General features: G+C 40.5%; 1 protein-coding gene across 6 annotated transcripts; it reads left to right on the top strand.

Annotated features, from left to right (window-relative positions):
- Positions 1-851: 851 nt before the first annotated feature.
- Positions 852-16,653, top strand: ING3 (inhibitor of growth family member 3). Of its 6 annotated transcripts, none has more exons than XM_037388838.1 (12): positions 852-1,027; positions 1,195-1,266; positions 5,710-5,810; positions 7,145-7,210; positions 8,404-8,500; positions 10,529-10,600; positions 10,904-11,023; positions 12,245-12,303; positions 12,662-12,852; positions 14,017-14,209; positions 15,090-15,128; positions 15,767-16,653. In XM_037388838.1, the coding sequence occupies exons 1-12, from the start codon at positions 1,000-1,002 to the stop codon at positions 15,881-15,883; spliced, it is 1,155 nt and encodes a 384-aa protein (XP_037244735.1). In that variant the 5' UTR covers positions 852-999; the 3' UTR covers positions 15,884-16,653. The 6 variants fall into 6 exon arrangements, with proteins under 6 accessions (XP_037244735.1, XP_037244734.1, XP_037244737.1 ...); XM_037388837.1 differs by having other exon boundaries at positions 853-1,027; positions 12,146-12,303; positions 15,767-16,652; XM_037388840.1 differs by having other exon boundaries at positions 854-1,027; positions 1,195-1,259; positions 12,146-12,303.
- Positions 16,654-20,999: the final 4,346 nt, after the last annotated feature.

Below are 20,999 nucleotides of genomic sequence, written 5' to 3'. Positions count from 1 at the left end.
CAGAAGGATGAAATAAACTATTTGGGGGATTGAAACTGCGTGAAAAACCTCAGCCTCAAACATTTAAAAAATAAATTACACTAAGAAGTATTGCAAATGGATTGCAATCATTACTACCTGATAATTATTTTTTCCTACTCCTGAACAGTAGTTCCAAAGCCCGCAGCTGGTTATGCTCTCGTGTGCCTGTACTGTTGTTACTACCCGTGTAGCGTACATATATAGATAGACAGATAGATAGGTAGGTATATACTACTGGTGTATCTCCAACAGAGCAGCTTTTTTGCTTTGGGTCACTCACAAGAAGACACAAAGTAAAGAGTAATTTCATTAGCAGGGTAATTTTTTTTGTTTGTTTTTTTTTAATGCGCTGTTACCAGCTGTGAGCATATAAAAATAACGGATAAATAAACGAGAGCATAAGTCTGATGCAAAAGCTGCGAGCTTCTCCCTTCTCTCCGCCAGAGGTGCGGCGCGGCTGCCCGAGGCGGGCGACCCTCGGCCGGGGCCGGCAGCCGCACGGCCCGACTTCGCCTGGCAAGGCGGCGGTCGGCAGGGAGGGAGGGCGCTCCCTGGGGAAAACCGCACGGATCCCGCAGGGCGGGTGCGCCTCCAGGGCCCCAGCCTGGCCGAAGTGACCAAGGCCGTGCAGCACCGAGCGCGCCGGAGCCGTCCACGGGCGCCGCCTCAGCCCCCGCGGGGCCTCGCGGGCAGGGCGGGAGGGAGGCGCGGCCGCCGCGGTGCATGCCGGCACATGCAGTTTCCCGCCGCCTGCCCGCGCCCAGACTGCGTTTCCCGTGAAGCCGTGCGGGAGAGCGCGAGCCACGGTGTGCGTCAGCGGCGCGGGCAGCCAATCGCGGCGCGGCCGGGGCGAGCGCCGTCAGCCGCCAATGTTGTTTTCGCTGAGTCGAGCTGCTGTTGTTGGCGGCGGCGGCGCCATATTGGAAGGGACGAGCCCCCGTTAGCGAGAAGCCCCTTGGCGCTGGCCCGGCCGCCGCCATGCTGTATCTGGAGGACTATCTGGAGAGTGAGTGTGTGCGGGACTGGGGTGCCGGGCGGCCGGGCACGGCCGGTGGGGGGGAGCCGGGGGGGAGCCGCGGCGAAGAGGCGGCGCCCCCCCTCCCCCACGGCGGTGAGTGACTGACTGTCTTCCTCCCTCCCTCCCTCTCTCCCCGCTCCCCCGTGTCCCTGCAGTGATCGAGCAGCTTCCCATGGATCTGCGCGACAGGTTCACCGAGATGCGCGAGATGGACCTGCAGGTGCAGAGTACGTGAGTCCCGCCCCCTCCGCTCTGCCCGCCCCCTCCCCTCCCCGCGCCCCGCGCGCGCCCGCCCCGCCCCGCCCCGCCAGCGGGGGGCGGCCGCGGGCACCGGCTCCATCGCCGCGCCCAGCCGCGGGCCCGCGGTGTGGGGAGGCGGGTGGAGGCGGAGGCGAAAGAGGAGGAGGCGAAGGAGAAGGAGGAGGAGGCGGAGGAGGGAAGCCGGGGGCGAGGTGGCGCCGCCGGGGCGCTCCGACTTGTGCGGGCAGCTCCGCTCCCCGCCACCGCCCCGCGGGCCGGCCCGGGGCCTCCGCGCCCCTTTCCCACCCCGCGCCCGGCGCTCCGGCAGCGCCGCTGCGGAGCTGAAGGTCGGGCGCGCCTCGTCGGCACCGGGCGCCTGGCGTCGTCTCCTGCGGGCCGGCGGCGCGGTGCAGTGGCCGCGGCGGCGGGAGGCGGCGCTGCGGAGGCCCGGCGCCGCGCGGGGAGCCGCCGGCACGCGGCGAGGGGCGGGGCGCGCTGGGCTGGCGCCGTGTCCGCCGGCGGCGCCGAGCCGCGACCTTGCCGAGCCGCCCGCTCCCAGCCCGGCCCCGGCCCGCAGCCGCGCCTCGGCGCGAGTAGGGCCTGACAGGAGTTTCGCTCCTGGGCTTGTGCTGCTCCCAGAGGCATTTTCGGTGGCACGTCCCAAACTCTTTAGATTTTTGATCCCTAAGAGCAGTGATGGTGGTTTGGAGCGTGAGTTATGTCCCACTCCTTTGGCGGGTAGCGGCGTGCTGTCTCTGAAACTTCCTGGCCAGCTCCCCTCGTAATAGCGAACGTGAAGGTGCTTCTTGCTCAGCCGTGTGTGCCCTGGCTGACAAGTAACCTCATACGCAGTCTGCTTTAGGTTTCTTTGTAGATCACTGTGTATGGGACTGCAGAATTATTTAGGTTGGGAAGGACCTTCACAATCATCCGTTCCAATCGTAAACTTAATACTGCGAAGTTCACCTGTGTCATCTTAAGTGCCACACCTACACATCTTCTAAATGCCTCCAGGGAATATCTCTGCTTATATCCTCATATAATCCACTGCCTTATGCTGTTTTAAGGACACGTTGCGTTTTCTTCTTTTCTGATGCGATCTTGTCTGGGACATAGGTGTCCTGTAACACCTGGTTAGGTGTTGCTGTCGTTTGATGTGTTTGATTAATACGTTTATCTCTAACTGTGGTACAAAGGTCTCTGTTCATGAAACTTACTGCACAAAAGATGAGAGGAATCACCAATACAGGAGGGTCAGACCACTGTAAAGAAGAATGAGAGAAGGAGCAAGGATTGAAATAACAAGTGAATGCCGTACAGGAATTCTTGAAAATGATAGTTTAACCTGCAATACATTGAAGTGTGGGCTCAGGCTTTCCCTTGGCTGTTTACTTCAGTGGACCCAGCGGGTCTGTTTAACAGGCTATTGAAACGTGTTTAGCTGGCTGTAGGATGTTTTTGTATACTATGGCCCAAGTGCTGTCTTGGATTCCGCACTTGAAGCTGTGGGAACAGAGCAATGGCTCCTCTTGGGAGGTAGCACCTCTGAACCAACAGTTGCTGAGGCACACCAGGAGAGGGAGCGAGCAGCTCACTGGCTTAGGTAGTTCAGAGCAAGTTCACAAATGTTACTTTTGTGCGGTAGGGAGGCAAAAAAGCTATTACTTTTTTTGAAGTGTGTTTCAGAACTGAGCCAACTAGCACCGCCAGAGTTGCAGCAGCATAATTTCCTCTGCTTTAACTGGAAGCGGCAAATAACACTCCACATTATATTACTGGAAGTAGCAAATAGCACTGGATATTGTATACTAAGGTCAACCTTAGGCCCAGAGAAAAGTTCTCTTGGAGCTTGGTACTTCTGCAATTCTTGCACAATGAGTGATAAAGCATCCAAAGGCATTTATGAAACTTCTGGACTAGCATCTCTTCAACATCAGTTGCCAAACTGCCCTTTGAATACTACATACAAAGGTGGAAGTTGTTCTCATGCTGTGACAGTGACTTGCTGTGAATATTCAGTATCTCTGAAGTACTTGAAAACAGCACTTCGATGAGTGATGCTGTCCCAGAAACCTGTATGAGTTGTAATTAAGAGATAACTGTGCTGCTGGGTTTTAGAGTCAATGTTGATGTTATAGTCTGTCCTGTTTGGACCACGTGGACATCTGAAGGGGCAGGTGCTGCTGTTTGTTGTTAGAAGAAATAATAAACCAGCTGTACCTGTTGTATGTCCTGATTAAGACTGCTGTGGGAAAAGTAAAGACCATCTGAGCTGCGATTTGACTCTTGCGCTTTAACTGAGTTCCACATGGAGGATAAAATATGTTTCTCTAAATTCAGATTATGGATTATCAGACCTCCATGGTAAAATGTCAAGGTCTGGAAAAAGGCCTCTCTCCTGATAGAGTTTCTGGCAACTCTCTTGGGAAATCTTATCTAAGAGATTGGTGTCTCAGAATATAGTATCACAGTTGGATTAAAAAGGTAGGGGAGGAGAAAAGGTGAAGGAACCTGAACATACCAGAGAGAACTTTTCATATAGATAATTAGAATTCATAATAGATCTGACCTGCATTCCCTTTTGTTGTTTCTGCCTTTCCAGGAGAGACCAGGTTTCTGTGGAAGTTTTCCCTTGGGCAGTCTTACACAGGCTGATATAGGTATACTCAGTAAAAAATGAAGATGTAAGACTGATTTTTTTTTTTTTTTTTCTTTTCACATCTTTGGAGCTATTAGAATAGCTATCACTTAACTGTTTGCCCTCTGGGAATCAGAGATGGAACATTTGTGTCTCTTGGCTTTATGGACCAAATTAAAGTCATTTGGTCAAAGAACAAAGCTTTTAGCAGCCTCCACGTGGAGTGTGTGCAGGCTTCCTTGATGTTCAGGCTTTCTAAACTTTGCTCTGAAGAGCACAGTGCAAGCTGAAAGTGCTCATTGTACAGGTTCTCTCATCTTTAACCTTTTTTTATGCCAAAACGGTTTGACTACTTTGTTTGTCTAAGTAAAGTTGATGTGAGCCTATGTCACAACGGTTTGCCTTGGGATTAATTGAGCTCTGGCTGGTCAGTTGTTAGATTGCTCTTGGTTTTGATGCTGGACATTCTCAGCACAGGGAAACCCGATGAATGTTTTTTATCATTTAGTATGAATGATTGTTGGTTCTTTACATGAACAGTTATTTCTAGCTTTGAATTTTCACAGATTGTGAAATGGGCTCCACTGGATTTGAAGAGTTTATCATACCTGGGAATTCATGAGTTTCTTGAATTAGTTAGTTTACTTTTTCTTCTTTTTTTTTTTTTGGTAAAGGATGATGCCCATCGTGTGATCCAGTTTTAATGGTGGTTTCTGAAAGTATCTTACGTGTTTTACACCCAGAGCCTGAAGTCTGTAGGTAGCTGGTGCATTGTCATGTTTGATTTGAAACTGCTATCTGGACAGTATTACTGAGAGTGCTGTGAAAAACATTTTCAGTACTGTCATCTGTCCTGAGACTAGCAAGGCTATCAAAGCCAATTTGACCGAGGGAGCTGTGTGCGTTTGGAAAAATATGCAAGCTGTTGCATGCACAGGTGTCCAGCTGTTGAAATATTAAACTCAGTGTTGAGTTTCTTGGTTTGTTTTTGGTTTTTTTTTTTGAAGGAAGGAAAGGGAAGGGAATCCTTGTTCCCATCTCAGTAAACAATGAAACAAATAACTTGTGGCTGACATTTTCCTTTCTTACAATAGTTAATGTTAGAGAATTAGTGATTTTATTTTTTCCCTTACGATACTTCTCAACTTCATGCAAGTGAGAATCCTGTCCAAATAGTGTTTCATCAGTGCATATATCCCTTAGTGCTACCCTGTGGGGGTGGGGGGAATAACTTTGTGAGTGCTTCCAATTTGCCCTCGCCCTTCCTAGCAGTACATACAGTGGAGAGAGCCTTGAATTAAAGGCAGTGACTTGACTCTTCAGTTGCTCTACCTTTTTGAGGCACTAATTTTTTCAATTATTTGGTTTTGTATTTGACTGTTTCTCTTAGGAGAACATTTTGTTTCCTGCTCAGTTTGTAACTGGCTAGAATGTTCCAAAATCAGCAGTCTAGAGCCCTGGGTGAGGAGTTTGGGTCGTGCTTTAAGTCACTACCACTGCTCTTAGGGACAAAAAACCTTTAGAACTTGGAGTCCTGCCTGTCCCATGCTGGAGAGCACAAGAACCTTGATGAGAATCCTACCAGAATGCAATTCTGCTTCTTGGAAATTAAGGTAAGTATTTCCCTTCTCAGTCCACTGTCACTTGGTTGTTTTGGTTTTGTTTTTTTTTTCCTCTGATAGTTTGCACCTCAGTCCTGTCAACTTTGTTTAAGAAAAAAATTCCACCTTATTTCATAATGTTTATGTACATGAGAAGATAACGTTTATCTTAATTTTTTCCTGTGCTGCAGATGCAATGGATCAGCTTGAGCAGAGGGTAAATGAATTTTTTATGAATGCAAAGAAAAACAAACCTGAATGGAGAGAAGAACAAATGACATCAATCAAAAAAGTAAGGATATCACAGGAGTGGATCACACTTTTATTTTGCAAACAAAAAGAACCTTAGAAAAAAATAGCTTATGATTGATGGAGACTTAAGTGTTCAGAACTGTGACTTCCCTTGGGCTTTCACAGAGATGGATAAAACTACCTAGGAGGGGAAAAATTACTGAAAAGTTTCTTTGATGAAGCATTTCTCTCAAGTTTTACCCAGTATTTGCTAGCATTTTAAAAATTATGATCCTGAAATGGTGAGGAAACCAGGTACTAAATTTTAGCTCAGATGTTTTGTTTCTGCTTGTGTGACATGGAGTTGTGTAAGCTAATTAGCTTTCTTTTAGGTGATATTTTTCAAGCTTAGCTTCAGCATTTCCTGTGATTCTGCCTATGTCCTTGTATGTGTTATACATATGGTATATGTAGCTTTAGCAGGGGAGAAATAAGAAGGTGGATGTGTTCTGTTTTATCCTTCAACACTTGGGCATTGGTCATGGTATTGTTAGCAAGGTAGTCCATCATTTTTTCAGGAGAAACTCCTCTGTAGTCTTCTACTTGCTACTTCAGTCCCTTATTTGGCCAAGGTGTTTTTTTCTTTAGTTAATACAAACAGATTGATATATTTAAAAAAAGAAAAAGTCAAAGCTCTGACTTCCCTGGCATAAACGAAAAATTTGCTTTTGACTTTAGTTTTACCAAAATTTCAAGTTTTCACCTAAGCAAGATACTCTTTAGTGGAAATTGAGAATAAAAAGGCACATAAACCTGTTTAAATCTAGAGTAAAAACATGTGCAGACATACTTATAAAAAAAAGGTTTTGTTTGTGGATTTTCATTAGTTAGAGCAGAGTTTAAAATTGGATTGCTTTAGTCAAATTATTATACATTTATGAATTATGTATTTTAAAATAATTTAAATTATGTACATCATTATGTCTGTTTAACTACAGTGTTGGAAAGGCCTCCCCTCACAGTACTTGTTAGCATAATTTTGAAGGGTGATAGTATCTGTGGTGGTCCTAAAGTTCCATATGACGTGAAATACAGTCTCATTTTGAATCTGTAACCTTATGCTGTATAGATTGTTTCTTTTCTTGTAGCATTTCTTGCAGAAATCTAAGGAGGAAGTGTCCATATCTTGTAGTTTGGCTTTTTCTAAGGCACAGACAGTAAATTGATACGTATTATATCTCTCATCTAAATTCAGCTGATTGTTGTTTACAGTAGAGTTTCATACTCTTTCTGAAAACTGACTTGCATTTCTCCTTGTAACTTACATTTTGCGCTGAATAACAAAGCTTAAAATGAGCGAAATTAATAATTTGAAAAAAATTCTCTTTATAACAGGATTATTACAAGGCTTTGGAAGACGCAGATGAAAAAGTGCAATTGGCTAATCAAATATATGATTTGGTAAGTGGACAGAAGGCTTGTGGTGAACTACCTAAATTTGTGCCCTAAGGACTTATAAACATTTTGATAAGCACTACAACAGTGCAGCCTGTACTGTTATGCCAGCTACATACAGATGTTTTTATTGGTGAAAGAAGCATTTCATATTTGTTGCTATGAGTAGTGTCACTTAAATACAAAACATACAGGAATAATTTTAGAAATCATAAGGTTTTTGTGCATGTTGGTTTTGTTTTAGTTTCATTTATTATTTTTTTCAAAGATACTGCAAGCAGGTTTCACTTCCTTATAGCATGTGTATTTTGAATTTTAAGTATCTTTATTTTACATTTTCTTAGAGAATAGAACCTGCAAGTCAGACTGCACTAGGACATAGTAAACATAAACCAATTATTTCTTGTCTGCTTTAATTTCACTTCAGATAACCAGAAGTTCAAAAAATTGGAACTTACCCTCTCTCTTGGTTAGTTGGTAACTGCAAAAAATTGCTCAGTTTTTAATAGTTTAGGGACAGGTACATTCTGCTGTATGACTTTAGATGAAGAAAGCATTGGAACATTGTGTCTCTTCCCATGAAATGAAGTTCAGGTTTTTTTGTTACTGTTAATTTTCAGTACCCAGGAGCAAGTCATAGTTTACTCAAACGCACAGGAGTCTTTACACTTCCAGTTTAGAGACCCCTTTACTCAATACTTAGGTTTACTGGTGTGTATAGTGGCATGGCATAGAGATTGCAACTCAGTGAACTTGCAATTTCCCCAATGCTGCGCAGCCTCTTCTAAAGTGCATGTTCTTTCTCTTCCCCTTTCTGTAGCATACCCACAGTATCCCCAAGTCCTCCTCGCCTTTTTTTTCCTCAAAAAACCCCACTTTAACACCGTGCCTTGGAATGTCAGCTGCAGTAAGAGGAGGGCTTCTAGCTGCTGAGCCAATATGTAGCCTTCTTGTATCCTGTGATTGACTTCACAGCTTGGGAGCAACAGTGCTATTTTGGTGTTAACTCTAGTATCTCAGCGGAGTTAGGGAAATGTAGGTGACTGAGTAGTTATGCTTCTTAGCGGTCTTATACATGCTTAGTACAGCACGGCAGAGAGTTGCTGGATAGGAAATATTTAGTGATCCTGAGATTAAGGATGTTCATACTCATGTTCCGGAGCTGGATGGTATTTATTGGTGCTTTGTCTCAAAAACAGGTAGACCGTCATTTGAGAAAATTGGACCAGGAACTTGCTAAATTTAAAATGGAACTTGAAGCAGATAATGCTGGAATTACAGAAATATTAGAGAGACGTAAGTATACATTATTTTCTTTAAGGACTTGACAGATTTTTCTGTCAATTTACAAAATTGAAATATTGTACCACTTGTTTGTGGCCAGCAGTATTTCCACTTGTTTCAGAATTGTGTTTTACCCTGCATGCTTTTCATCAGTCACTGATTCTGAAATTTTAGTTTCAACCTCAATTTTTATCGATGAAGTCAAAATACAACTGAGCAATTAGAATTTATTTTTTTTTGCACAACTGTTGCACTTACGAATTGTTACAGTAAGGTACATAATTCTTTGAACCTGTTTTTAATGACTGTAGGTATTCAGACAAGTACTTCAGCCTAAGCTTGCCACCTACCTAGTTAAAAGTGTACCATTTCTTACTTGAATTGATTGCCACCAAGTTGAGGAGGGTCATTATTTTAGTTACAGGTGTGGGATGTCAAGTAAAGTTCGGTACTCAGTGGTTTTCTTTTCCCGAAGGGGAGAGAATGGGTTGTTTTGTAATAGGGTAGCGAGGGAGAAGCATTTTGGGTAAGAAACCTGCATGCTTAACAAATACAGCAAAACATCTAGATATCAAGTTCAAATGTAATCATGATTAATTTAAAAATTGATTTAACTGCTGTGATTACAGAGCTAAGAGGCAGTGACTGTTCTCGTATCCAAGGGTAGTGAAAGGTGATCTAAATCACTTGAGATTAGGAATAACTAGTCTTTCTTTGAACTTTGTGCAGCTTTGTCAAAAAGCTGGGAGTTTTTGGATATTTTATTTGTAATTGCTATTACAAATAACAGGCACAAAAAGAGAACTGCAAAGTAAGTGCTTTTATTGGACTAGCAACTACAGAAAAGGACTCCCAGCTGCAGGTTTAAGATGAGATACTGCCTTCAGTTGAGCTGTGTGTTTGGTAAGGTAGGTAGAGTTTCAAGAATTCAAAACAGAAAGGTACCAGATTGCATGTTGCATCTTTAAGGTTGCTTGGTTTTGTTTTGTTGTTGTTTTGGTTTTTTTTTTTTTTTAATTAAGTGAAAAGTAGAAGCCTCTTAACATTTTTGGCTTTCAGAGTAAATCCATGCAGTTGAGGTTCCGCCAGAGGGCAACCTTTGGACTAGTTCATAACAGTTAATGTCAGCTCAGCCAAAATGTCTCCTTATGCTTTGAACCTCTTTTAGAATAATTTTCTTTAAACTTTTGTCAATACATTCGTGTACTTTTTGAAAGCACTGAAAGAGGTGAAGAAATGTCAAAGCTACAGATTTTGAAAAATGAGTAATTACTTACTTGAGTTGTCTTTTGTATAAATGTAAGTTGGTAGGTTTTGCAGCTAGTTCAAAATCTTTTTGTCAAAGATTCATACACAAATTGTTGTGTATTGGGCTGATGGAAATTTATGGTCAGAGTCTCTCCCATGCTGTGATTGTTTAGCCTCACATTAGAAGAAATATTAGTCTTAGACATGGACTTGAATTTGTGCCCCGCTGCCTTCCCCCTCCAACCCCCGCCTTCATTGAATTGTTGCTCTGTGTATTTTGCATACTAAGAAAATTTGGGTAATGATCCAGATCCCTTCCTGTTGAATGTTAGATCATCTTGACAAACGTTGCCAGTGCTTGTGTGCTTTGACTCCATCTGACAAGACAGACTCAGTGGGACAAGATACCTCGTTAATATAGTTTACCTGTTACAATTGTCTTTTCAATTCGCGTTGGTATAGATTGTCAGTATTTTTGGTGCAGCATTCTCAAACTATCAGCAGCTTGTGTGCAGCTCATTTGAATAAGTGGCATGTTGAGAACAATGTTATTTGTTCTCCATATTGGCCTTGATTTTAACTTCCTATTTCAACAGTTGAACAGCAGTAGTCACCAGTTTTTATTTTAAAACTGTTATTCTCACTGCCTCCTGGTTGTACAAAGGAAGGGTTTCAACTCTAGCAAAACCCCTTCTGTTTTTCTATTCTATTAAAAATAGTGATTTGGTTAATATTAAAAAGATCCATTTAGTATCTAAAAGTCAAAACCTATCCTTTTTACCTCCCTCATAGGGTCTCTGGAGCTGGATACACCATCACAGCCTGTGAATAACCATCACGCCCATTCTCACACTCCAGTAGAGAGTAAGTATTTGAGACTTAAGAACATGTCCACTCTTTATGTTTGCTTATTTTGAGTAGTTGAGTAGTGTTAGGGAAAAAAAATGTTTGCAACTTTTTTCTTTTTCTCCAGACATGGGGGGGGGGGGGGGGGGGGAAGACATAATTCAATGATAATCGTGCCTATTCAGAAGAAGTGCAAGAATGAAATAATAATGAAAACTGGTGGAAATTAGTTGGAAGTGCTGTTTTAAGGTCTTTAGTTATAGTTTGACTTTCAAGCTGGAAAGTTTTTACATTTAAGTTCCCTTCATTTGTTTCATTTAGAAAGGAGAAACAATCCATCTTCGCACCATGGTGCAACAGATCACGCTCCTGAAAAGAAGTTTAAATCTGAAGCTCTTCTATCTACCCTGACTTCAGATGCTTCTAAAGAAAATACACCAGGTAATCTTAATTGTCGTGGATTTTACTGCTTTTTAATCGGAAGATGAGAAACTCAATTATATTTGTGAGTTACTGTCTTTTGAAATCAGAGGCTTATACCCTTTCCTCTGGGATTTTTTGGTCATTTGAAATGTGAGAATTTGCAAACATTGTTACTCATCTGTGTTGTCCATGGAGCACAACAGCTTTGTTGTCATTTAACAGGAGCATGTTGCATCTTTCCTTTTATTTACGCTGCTTGGAAGAAGGTCGCAGTACAGTTTAATTCAGCCAGTAGCAGAAGTATAAGAGATCAATGCATGATTATTTCGGGAAAAAGAAACACATGCAACATTTTCCAAAGCAAGGGAAAAGAATTTTCACGCTTTTTTTTTAAGAGTTGGTCTAACATGGCATTTGGCTACAATAAAATAAAATTCTTCCATGTGTTGTCTATTTCAAAAGAGGTGAGAAGTCTTTTTGAGTAATATGAAAACAAAAAGCCACGACTTTCTGCCCATTTTCAAAATTAGGGTGTTTCATAGTTTCTTTTCTGAAAATAAAAGATGGTGAGAGGTTACAGTAAGTAAATTACCTTACGCTTTGGAATTAAGTACTGTTGATCAGTTTCAGTACATACCCATTTTACTTCAGTTTTGAAGGAACTGCACATGAGATGGTGCATAAAATGTAACTGTTTGAGCAGTCTGTAGATGGTCATGGAAATCTTGCATTACAACTGTGATTTATGGTTTTTAGAATTTAAGTTTCGGAGGCAGGATAGGTGTACAGTCACATTTTTACTCCCTTCTTAATGGTTACGGTAGTCAGCATTATTTCAGTAGAGGTTGGGTTTATAGACATGGCAGCTGCATCTGTTCCTTGATAACTGAATATGATCGTGAGTACTGCCTTTCTAAAAGGAGTCCTTGCACGTGAGGGTAGGTGGGCAACAGACTTTTTTTTCTTAAGCCAATACTGGCTGTGTCAAATAACGTCTTACACTTTTTTCCAAATGATCAGACTGCTCTGATGCATAAACGGAGTTCCGACTCTTTCACTGGTTGTCATGTATAACTCTTCTTAAAATGCAAAGGTATTTAGTTTCATTTTGAATTTCATAAATGTGTTCTGTTCATCAAGGGTGTCGAAACAGTAATTCATCATCCTCTTCAAACAATGCATACAATACAAACTCTTCTCAACCATTGGCATCATATAACCTGGGCTCATTATCTTCAGGATCTGGGGCTGGTGCAATTACCATGGCAGCAGCTCAAGCAGTGCAAGCCACAGCACAGGTAATGTCAAAACATTCTTGTCATTCTGCATCTGCTATCAATTAAGAAGAAAGAGTAGTGATTTTTTTTTTTTTTTTTTTTTAATCTGAGTTCCCATGATCACTTTCAGCAGTGTGATTCCGTTCTCATATTACCATTTGGGTTCATATGCTACAGTTTCATCCTATAAAACTTGCATAAAGGGACAGCTTATGTTCTAGCTTTTCTTGTGGGACATTCTTACACCTTTTTACCATTTACATCATTTTGTTAGCAGGGTAACTAATGATCCTGTGCAGATAATTAGCAGTTAGCAGCCTGGTATGTCTTCTGTAAGAGCTCTACTGTGTAATCTGATACAATATCAGTATTCCTTTAGATGAAGGAAGGAAGACGAACATCCAGTCTAAAAGCCAGCTATGAAGCATTTAAGAACAATGATTTTCAGCTTGGAAGAGAATTTTCATTATCCAGAGATTCAACTGGATATTCATCATCAGCTCTGGCATCTACATTAACACAGACATTAAGTTCATCAACCACAGATTCACGAAGTGGCAGAAAAAGCAAGTAGGTTTTCTTGTTGAATGCAATTACAGCTTTTAAGACAATAAGCTTTTCTTTAAAGGTCATGGGCCATATATGTGGGAAGGGGGATCAGCAGAAATAGTGATTGCCTGCTAGCATTTTTTTTTTTTTTTAGTTCAGGGCTTTCTTCTTTTGTCATTTCATGTCTTTTTTTTCTTTAAGCAAATTCACTTCAGGGTTTTAAATAAATGTCTTGCTTTGCTTTGTATTCTGTGATATAGTCTCGTTTCTTCCTTTGTTCTTCTGTGTTCTGGAGAGAAGATTTGCCCTAAAAGCAAATTTGGGGAATTACCATGCAGTGGCTTAGATGATTTTGAAATAATGTGGAGATCTGCTTCATGCCACTTCTCAAATAATCACAAAGTGGTTTCTGGTGCTGCCCATCTAGGACAGGAAACAGAATGAATTTTATTTCTGATTAAAATGAAGTTTAAAAACATTTTAAACAACACAGTGTCACAACACATTGTGACAGCAATCCACACAAGCTGTACTTGAGAGCGCCTGTGTCAAAATGCCCATCCTTTTAAACTGACTTGTGGGTTTTTTCTTCATAGAAATTTGTGTGTGTTCACAGCTCAGTTAGTAATTTTATCTTACCCATACATGAAAAATGCTTCTATCTTGGGTGTCAGATCTGACCTATAAGCAAAAGCTAGAATTTGTATTCTGTCACTGTTCTATGGAGACATTAGTGATGCTTGAGTGGAGATTAACATAGAATCAGTCATCTTCAAAACAGTTATCTATTGTACATGACATATGACATTTTTTATATGTAAATTCCTCTTTTATTGGTAATATAATTTTTATGGGGACCTGACACCAAGGCTGTTGTTGGAAAATTTTGTGAAGAAAAAGGTTCATTAAAGGTATTTGGCATTTAAAGCTGTTAGATTCAATTGATTAGAATAGCATGGCTCACATTTGTAAGCTGGTACAACTTGTTTTCTTTTCCAAAGAACATTCAGTGTGTCCATTTCAGTTCTTGCAATTGTTGAATGAAATCTGTTGGGGAATGATGCTTTGGGATTTACATACTGCAGTATTTCAGAGTCAACAAAGTACTTTCTTAGTGATTCTTTCACTTGGCAGGAAATGAAATGATGTATGCTATTTTTTTCTTCTTATTTTACCCTTCCCCAGAAACAACAACAAATCTTCAAGTCAGCAGTCCTCATCATCTTCCTCTTCTTCCTCTCTATCATCGTGTTCTTCTTCATCTGCACTGGCACAAGAACTCTCTCAGCAAACAGCAGTAATACCAGAGACCGATTCTAATAGCCAGGTTGACTGGACTTATGATCCAAATGAGCCACGTTACTGTATTTGTAATCAGGTAAGGATGGCTTCCAACCCGAAACACAGCTACAGCTGCTATTTCGTTGCAGCTGAACTTCCTTCTCTGATTGCTAATTTAAAAACATTCTGTTGCAGTCTTGAAATTCTGATATGTTTTTATTTACTTACTGCTGATATGAATAATAAATTCAACTGTTGAAGCTAAAACCAAGGAAGTTTTCTGGTGATGTGACATGCTTAGAGAGTTTTAAATCTTTCAATGAATTCAGGAATAACTCAATTAAAAATTGAATAGGTTCACAGTGAATGTAGTTAAAATATTAAAGTTAGTGAGGAATTGGCCTGATCTCCCCTACTTTCCTTTAAAAAAACCCAGCAAATGATCCCGAAACAAAAGCTATCCAGAAACTTGTGAGACTGAATGACAACATGAGAAACTTTGATTGTAAAAATGCCTGTTCTTAAAGATTTTTAAGGGTGTTGGCATTTTTCAGAGTTTATAGACTTCTGTAATTGTCTTGAAAATATTTGATTGTTTCAAATAAAGTGCTTGAAATTGTCATGTATGCAAGGGAAACATCAATATAATCTGGAAAACTGGGCTGATAGTGTGCCGAGTACTATTTAGAGCAAAATGCGCTTCATTCAGGTTTTGAATACTGACCTTTTTTTATCCAACCTAAAATATGCAGGAAGTATCTTTGCTTTTCTTTTTTGCATAAAAAAATTTTGAAAATCAATTTTCTATGAACTTTGGGTTCTTTGGGTTGTGTAACAAAAGAAAAATCAAAATGTTGCTGCTGTTTAATGGAAAAACTCCTCAAAGGAAGAAACTTGAACTTTAGCCTTTTGAAAACATTGATTGCTTTTCATTACTAATATAACTATTAATAAGGTTTTTGTTTCTTGTTTGCTAGGTGTCCTATGGTGAAATGGTAGGCTGTGATAACCAAGATGTAAGTAACAACGTTCAAAAGGCTCATGGGAGGCTTGTGCATGTAACTATTGGTTGCAGGAGTTACTTTTCTTTAGAGTTAGCGTTGGAGTACAGCTTTAGAGTGACGTGCACATGCGTTGAACTGTTCTTCAGGAAACTTCTCATCTGTCCCCACTGTTCAGGTTCTTTTAGAAGGCTTCACCCTTTACTGGGAACGTTTGATATCTTTAAAATGCCCTTTATTTCTGAGAATTTGTAGCTATGTCACTACTGTTATCAGTTGTCCCCTTCAAGTAAAATAGTTGTAAAAAAACAGTTTAATGTAATCTTGTATTTACTGAGATACTACATTTAAACAGGAGTGAGTGATGACTTTTGTGTCACTTAGTGTTGACAAACTGAATATTTCAAAGCACAACATACTTTTTTTGCTGTTAATGAGTCCATATGTGACTCCTAGAATTGTAACTTTCCTTAGTCCGTTGAATATATTTTCGGGTCTTAAATCCTCCTCTCTTCTTGTTTGCCCTGTGACTTTGTGTGAGTAGCAAAATCTCTGCTTTTTACTAATACTTCATTTTCACAGTATTGTATTTGTGATAGGTATTTTGAAAAAACCCCAGATCCCAAACCTTCTCTTTAATTCTGCTTTTATAGTGCCCTATTGAGTGGTTCCACTATGGATGTGTTGGACTGACAGAAGCACCGAAAGGGAAATGGTTCTGTCCACAGTGTACGGCTGCAATGAAGAGAAGAGGCAGTAGACATAAATAAGTTTCTTCATCTGGAAAACAAATTACATACTAAAGGTTTTATAGAGGACTTGGGAGGGGGAGGAATCCCACCACACTTCCTTGCAACCACTTAAGGGTTAACATAGCAGTCGTAAGATCTTGAACTATTGATTTTGCTAGTTGTGTTTTAATATTGTAAGTAAATTATTTATGCACATTGATGTGCTACGGATACTATTCCAGTGAGCCTTGGATTGTTCCAGTGGCCAGCATATGCAGACATTTGTACTATCAAACCATTTTCTCTAAGCAGTGGGCATTCTACAATTACTCAATCTTCCAAAAATTCCGATAAATCAAGATTTTAAATGTATGTTTTATATACAACAGATATATTCTGCTGCATGTACTGTACTCAAGAGCTGTTATGTAACACTATGTATATAAATGGTGCAAAAAGTCAGTGCTTCTGAAAAAAAAAAGAGACAATGGTTTTTAAAATGCCTTTATAGCTTTGGTTCTTTATGAAACTTAATTCAGCAGGCTGAAGAAAATGGTTCTTGTATACAGCGGGCTGTTGTCCTCTAGGGTACTTGAGTATGTAAAAGCAAAAAAAATGCTGTAGAATAAAACAAACTTGTGCCATTAGTCTTTATATGTTTCTGCTCCAGAGAAGGTGCAGGCCATAAGAGGAAAAAAAGGTGTTAAAGTGATGATAAATTTTTATACCAAATGTGTTTATTTTTTTGTGCAAGTAATCCTTTAAATTTGAATTGTATTAGGTGTTACAATAAAACAACCTCAACTCCTGAAATAATGTTTTCCGTACATTTGTCAAAAAAAGGTTTGTCCCTGAAATGATATCAGAGGAACACAGCTGAGTTTGCATAAGAAATTCCTGTACGTGACCCATGTGGAGGATGGTTGCACAGGAGGACATTTCTCTCATGGGTGGGTAACTAATACATACGTAGGCAAATGCTGAAATGTATTTGCTTTGATGTGTCTGTCTCCGAGCAATCAGTGACACCTGCTTAAATGGGCACAAAAGTTCTGTTTTCCATGTAATTAAAAAAAAAAAAGGATTCCTACCATGTCAAGAGATACCTACAGACAGGATTGCCTTCCTGTCTGCATGGTATGTATGGAAATGGCACGTATGGAAATGGGAAGGGGAGAAGAGAACCATAGTAAGAGTGTCTTGCAGTGACCGTATTCCTTCCTGGAGAGTGGTTTTCATGTATAAACCAACACACACTTCAGGAAAGAAAAAAGGGAGTTAGTTCATCCTGCTTGTAGAACCCCTGGCGTAACGGGAAGCCCAAATGCAGGCCTGTGGATGGTTGGATCTATGAGTTGTACATGTTGCAGTGCAGGATCAGAAAACTGATCTTTAAATTAGACCTTGACCATGAATAGAATGGAAAGGTTTTCTGTACTTTCTTCCCCACTTGCTTATTTTGGCCATAGTTTGTAGATTTCCTTTCACTGACAATTTCCTTTTGTTGTTTTTGTATGGCTCTTTCATGCAGCAGCATTGAAGAGAATTAAGATTATTACTCCTTTTTTTTTCCTTCCTACTTCCTTCCGCTACTGAAAAAGTACACTTTCCCTTTTGTATAAAGATTTTACTTTAGCGCTGGGTTGCTCTTCAGGCTGTCAAGCTGGAGGACCGTGGTGTTGGTGTGGTAGCTTTCCAAACCCACACAGAGAAGTGAGGGAGAGAAGCAGTGTTTCATTGCATAGCTGTGCAAATACTGTCAAGGAAATAGAAAGAGGCTTATTAGTAATAGGAGTACGTGCAGAAAATGCAGGCTTTACCCAAACCGAAATGAAACTGGGATTCTGGCACAACATTTATTTAAAGAGGAGAATAGTAGGCATTTTAAATCCATGAAGCTGGGGTAAGTAGATGTGTAAGAAAGGAAATGTGATTATGGATGGTAAACAGACTTTGGTAAAAGAATAGGGGAGAAGTTGGAGAAAATAAACAACAAAGAGCAGTGTAACTGAGGCTGCATTAAAACTGGGAACTGAACCCGCTGTATGTAGCCCTGTGGAAATCTCTGTTTAAAAAAACACTCGAGGACTAGAATATCTGGCTTAAAGTAAGATATAATATTGAGACAACAGAGATAACAAAGTCTGTTCCGTTGGAAACTGGTGCCATGCTGTGAACTGAAGTTAAGCAACAGGTAATCTAGACTCCACTTGGACTGAATGTCTATGTCTCTAGGGCTAAGAAGTAAGTCCTCTGAGAACTGAGACCATATATAGCAAAATCCCTCACTCTGCTGGTAACCGTAACTAAGGTGGTGCAGAGGCTGCAACTCCCAATAACTTCAATTTTTAGTGCGAGCATTTGTTTGCTAATTCATTGCAATATAAATTATTTTTTTCATGAAGGAGCTACTTGGAGAACTCTCAAGAGGAAAACCCCCTACCTCTGTCCTCATTAGTACATTAATGTTTTCTGTCAGAGTTAAGAAAACAGAAATGGACCAATGTGAAAACATGAAAAAAAAAATGCAATACATAAGTCAAAGATGTAGAATAATAAAACCTGTGCATGCTTTTGTTTTGTTTTCTTTTAAACAGGAAGCCTGTGAGAAAAGCTTATAGGTCAGCACGTAATTACAGTGTGAAAGCTGAGTAGTTACATATTGGCAGAGTCCTTGCCTCATGGTCATTTGAGTTCTTGGAAGCTTCACCAAGTAGGTAAGGCCAGGTTGATGCAGTCCACATAAAGGCGTTTAGAGTGTCTCTTATCAAAGTTTCTTTAAAAACCAGTGATGCACTGGCTGAAGAGTGAAGGTCCCTTAATGTTACATGACTATTTGCAAAATAGAACAGTAAATAGTAAAGGAATAAATCACCAGTATTCCCAACCCAGAGAGGCTGCTGGAGGAGTCCAGTAGGGCTCTGCTGCTCAATGGATACGTAACAGATCAGTTAAAGAGGAGTGAATAGTAACAGTGTTTGCACTTACGGCAGGTTCTCAACTACCACAAAAATGTAAAGTGTTAGGAATAGCAGAACAATCTCATGATACTGAGTGTGATTATACGGAAGATGTAATTCAGGATTTACTAAAATACTGTAAATATAAAATAAGGTATAATATAATGCTTCAGACTCAATTTACCTGCAGCTGGGGCCTCTGAAGGAGCTCTTGCAGGGTAGGAAAGCGATTTGGAGTTCTCTCGGTAATGCTATGGAAACATCAGCTCACTGCTCAGCAGCAGGTCAGACAAGGGCGAAGAACGACTCATTAGGAGATAAAGAACAGAACGGAAAACAGTTCAACACTGTAAACTGGTGGTTTCACTTAGGTCTTAACGTAGTGTAAAATTCCAGTCCGTTCTGCTGTAAAAAGGTAGCAAAACTAGGGAAGGCTCAAATGGGAGGATTAAAGTAGTCAAAGCTGTGTAATGACGACACATTTGAGAAGGAGCTGAATTGTCTGGGACCCTTCTGGATGGGAAAGAGGAAGTTTAGTGAGGATGTAATCTGCAAATTCAGGAGTGCTGTGGAAAAGGTATGTCTTTTTGTTAGAAGAAGTAGTAGGGAGATAGCCAGTCCAAAATGAAGAGCATTTTTTCACACATGCCATGCTTAAATTGCAAAACTGCCCATATAGCTTACATGGTGTAAGAAGTGACTGAGAAATTAATGGAAGCAAAGCCTGTGGAGGCATAAAATGCAGAAGTAACACACCTGAGTAGAAAACTCGCTGAAGGCTGATCACTAGAAATTAAGAGTTTGTAACCAGGGAAGTGTTCCTGGATGCCTGTGACAGTCCTACAATCCCCGGGCATACACCACTGAATGCAGTTTGATACAAGACACTAGGTTAGGCAACCCTTCTGCATTATGCAGTGCCACTGCTTTTAGTTTCATCTCAATGCTCCAGCATTTGCACGAATGTTTAGGGTGAGGAGGTATTTGTATTACCACAAACTGAGAACCAATGTGCTAAGCACTGTAATAAAAAATAATAAGTGGTCTATGCCTTGTAAACTGTATTGTCTGTTTGCGTTATGAAGTAACGTTTTTTCCTCAGCTGTAGGTTTTATTTATTCTAGGTCTGAAATAAAGAAGAAAGAAGAAATACATCTATGTTTCCTGCTCTGAAAATCCCGCTAGGTTGTCTCTCTGAATAGCACAGGACAATTTGCATTCTTGTCCTCTTTACTGAACTTTGCAAAACGTTGTTTAACCACACACAGTAAAGATGAGAAATTCAGAGGCTTGTTTCCATTTTTTGTTCCGCCTCACCAGGGGGGTACTTCGCACTGCCAGCTGACTTTTCCTGGAAAGTTTTTTCATGTCCCACCTCATCCTGCTGGAACGCCTGGACCATGCATTTCCCACGTTCAATAGATGTGACAGGTGAGAGAAGGAGAACCCAGGTGGCCTTCACCTTGACAGCAGACGGTTCAGTTTTGCACTTCTACACTCAAAGTCTCTGAGAAGCAGAATCGCAAGAGGGATAAGGGTCTGACTTTTTACGTGCTCTTAGGGGTATACATGAATGACTAAAATTAGGCCACACCGCATGAATGCAGTCTCTGCAGTTTGTTACTTTTCCCACAATTGCCTAAAATGCTCTGAGAATAATGCAACTAAAAGAAAAAAAAATGCCACACTTCAGTATATCTATACCAATTTACAGTAATATTACTCTAGCACTTTCAAATCCATACCTTGCTTTTATACTTACATGTTATTCTATAAAGACAAACAGCAGCTTTTTCCTCTAGCTGAATCTTGTATTTAAGAGCTATTTAAGCATGCAAAAGTTGTCAACGGGTTGCATGATTACTTATGGACTTGGGCGTGCATACATCACATCTTCTATTTTAGAAAAAAACAACTTTCCTACAGTGTTTTGCAATAGATTAAAAGTCTTTATCATAAACATAACTGTTTGCTAACTGTACCTCCTTCCTCTACTGAAACAAAATAAAAATTCCTACAGACACTGAAAAAAGACCTAGCATTTTATAACTAGAGTAGAGAAATAGTTGCCTCATGGCTGTGCAAGAAATCTTCCTAATGCAGTAGAAAATAATGAACAATGTTAGGATCCACAGCTGTTCTAACATTTTTTATGCCCTAATACTTGTTTGTACCTTGTATCTTATGTTAGGAAA

The sequence above is a fragment of the Falco rusticolus genome, chromosome 5, assembly GCF_015220075.1.
Source record: "Falco rusticolus isolate bFalRus1 chromosome 5, bFalRus1.pri, whole genome shotgun sequence".
NCBI classification, from domain to species: Eukaryota; Metazoa; Chordata; class Aves; order Falconiformes; family Falconidae; genus Falco; species Falco rusticolus.
The sequence above is the reverse complement of the archived record's forward strand: the minus strand, read 5'-3'. Positions and strand labels throughout refer to the sequence as shown.

Coding starts and splice junctions, on each gene's coding strand:
- ING3 (XM_037388837.1), top strand. CDS start 1,000: ATGCTGTATCTGGAGGACTATCTGGAGA. Junction 1,267..5,709: donor GATGGACCTGCAGGTGCAGA/GTACGTGAGTCC, acceptor CCTGTGCTGCAG/ATGCAATGGATCAGCTTGAG. Junction 5,811..7,144: donor AAATGACATCAATCAAAAAA/GTAAGGATATCA, acceptor TCTTTATAACAG/GATTATTACAAGGCTTTGGA.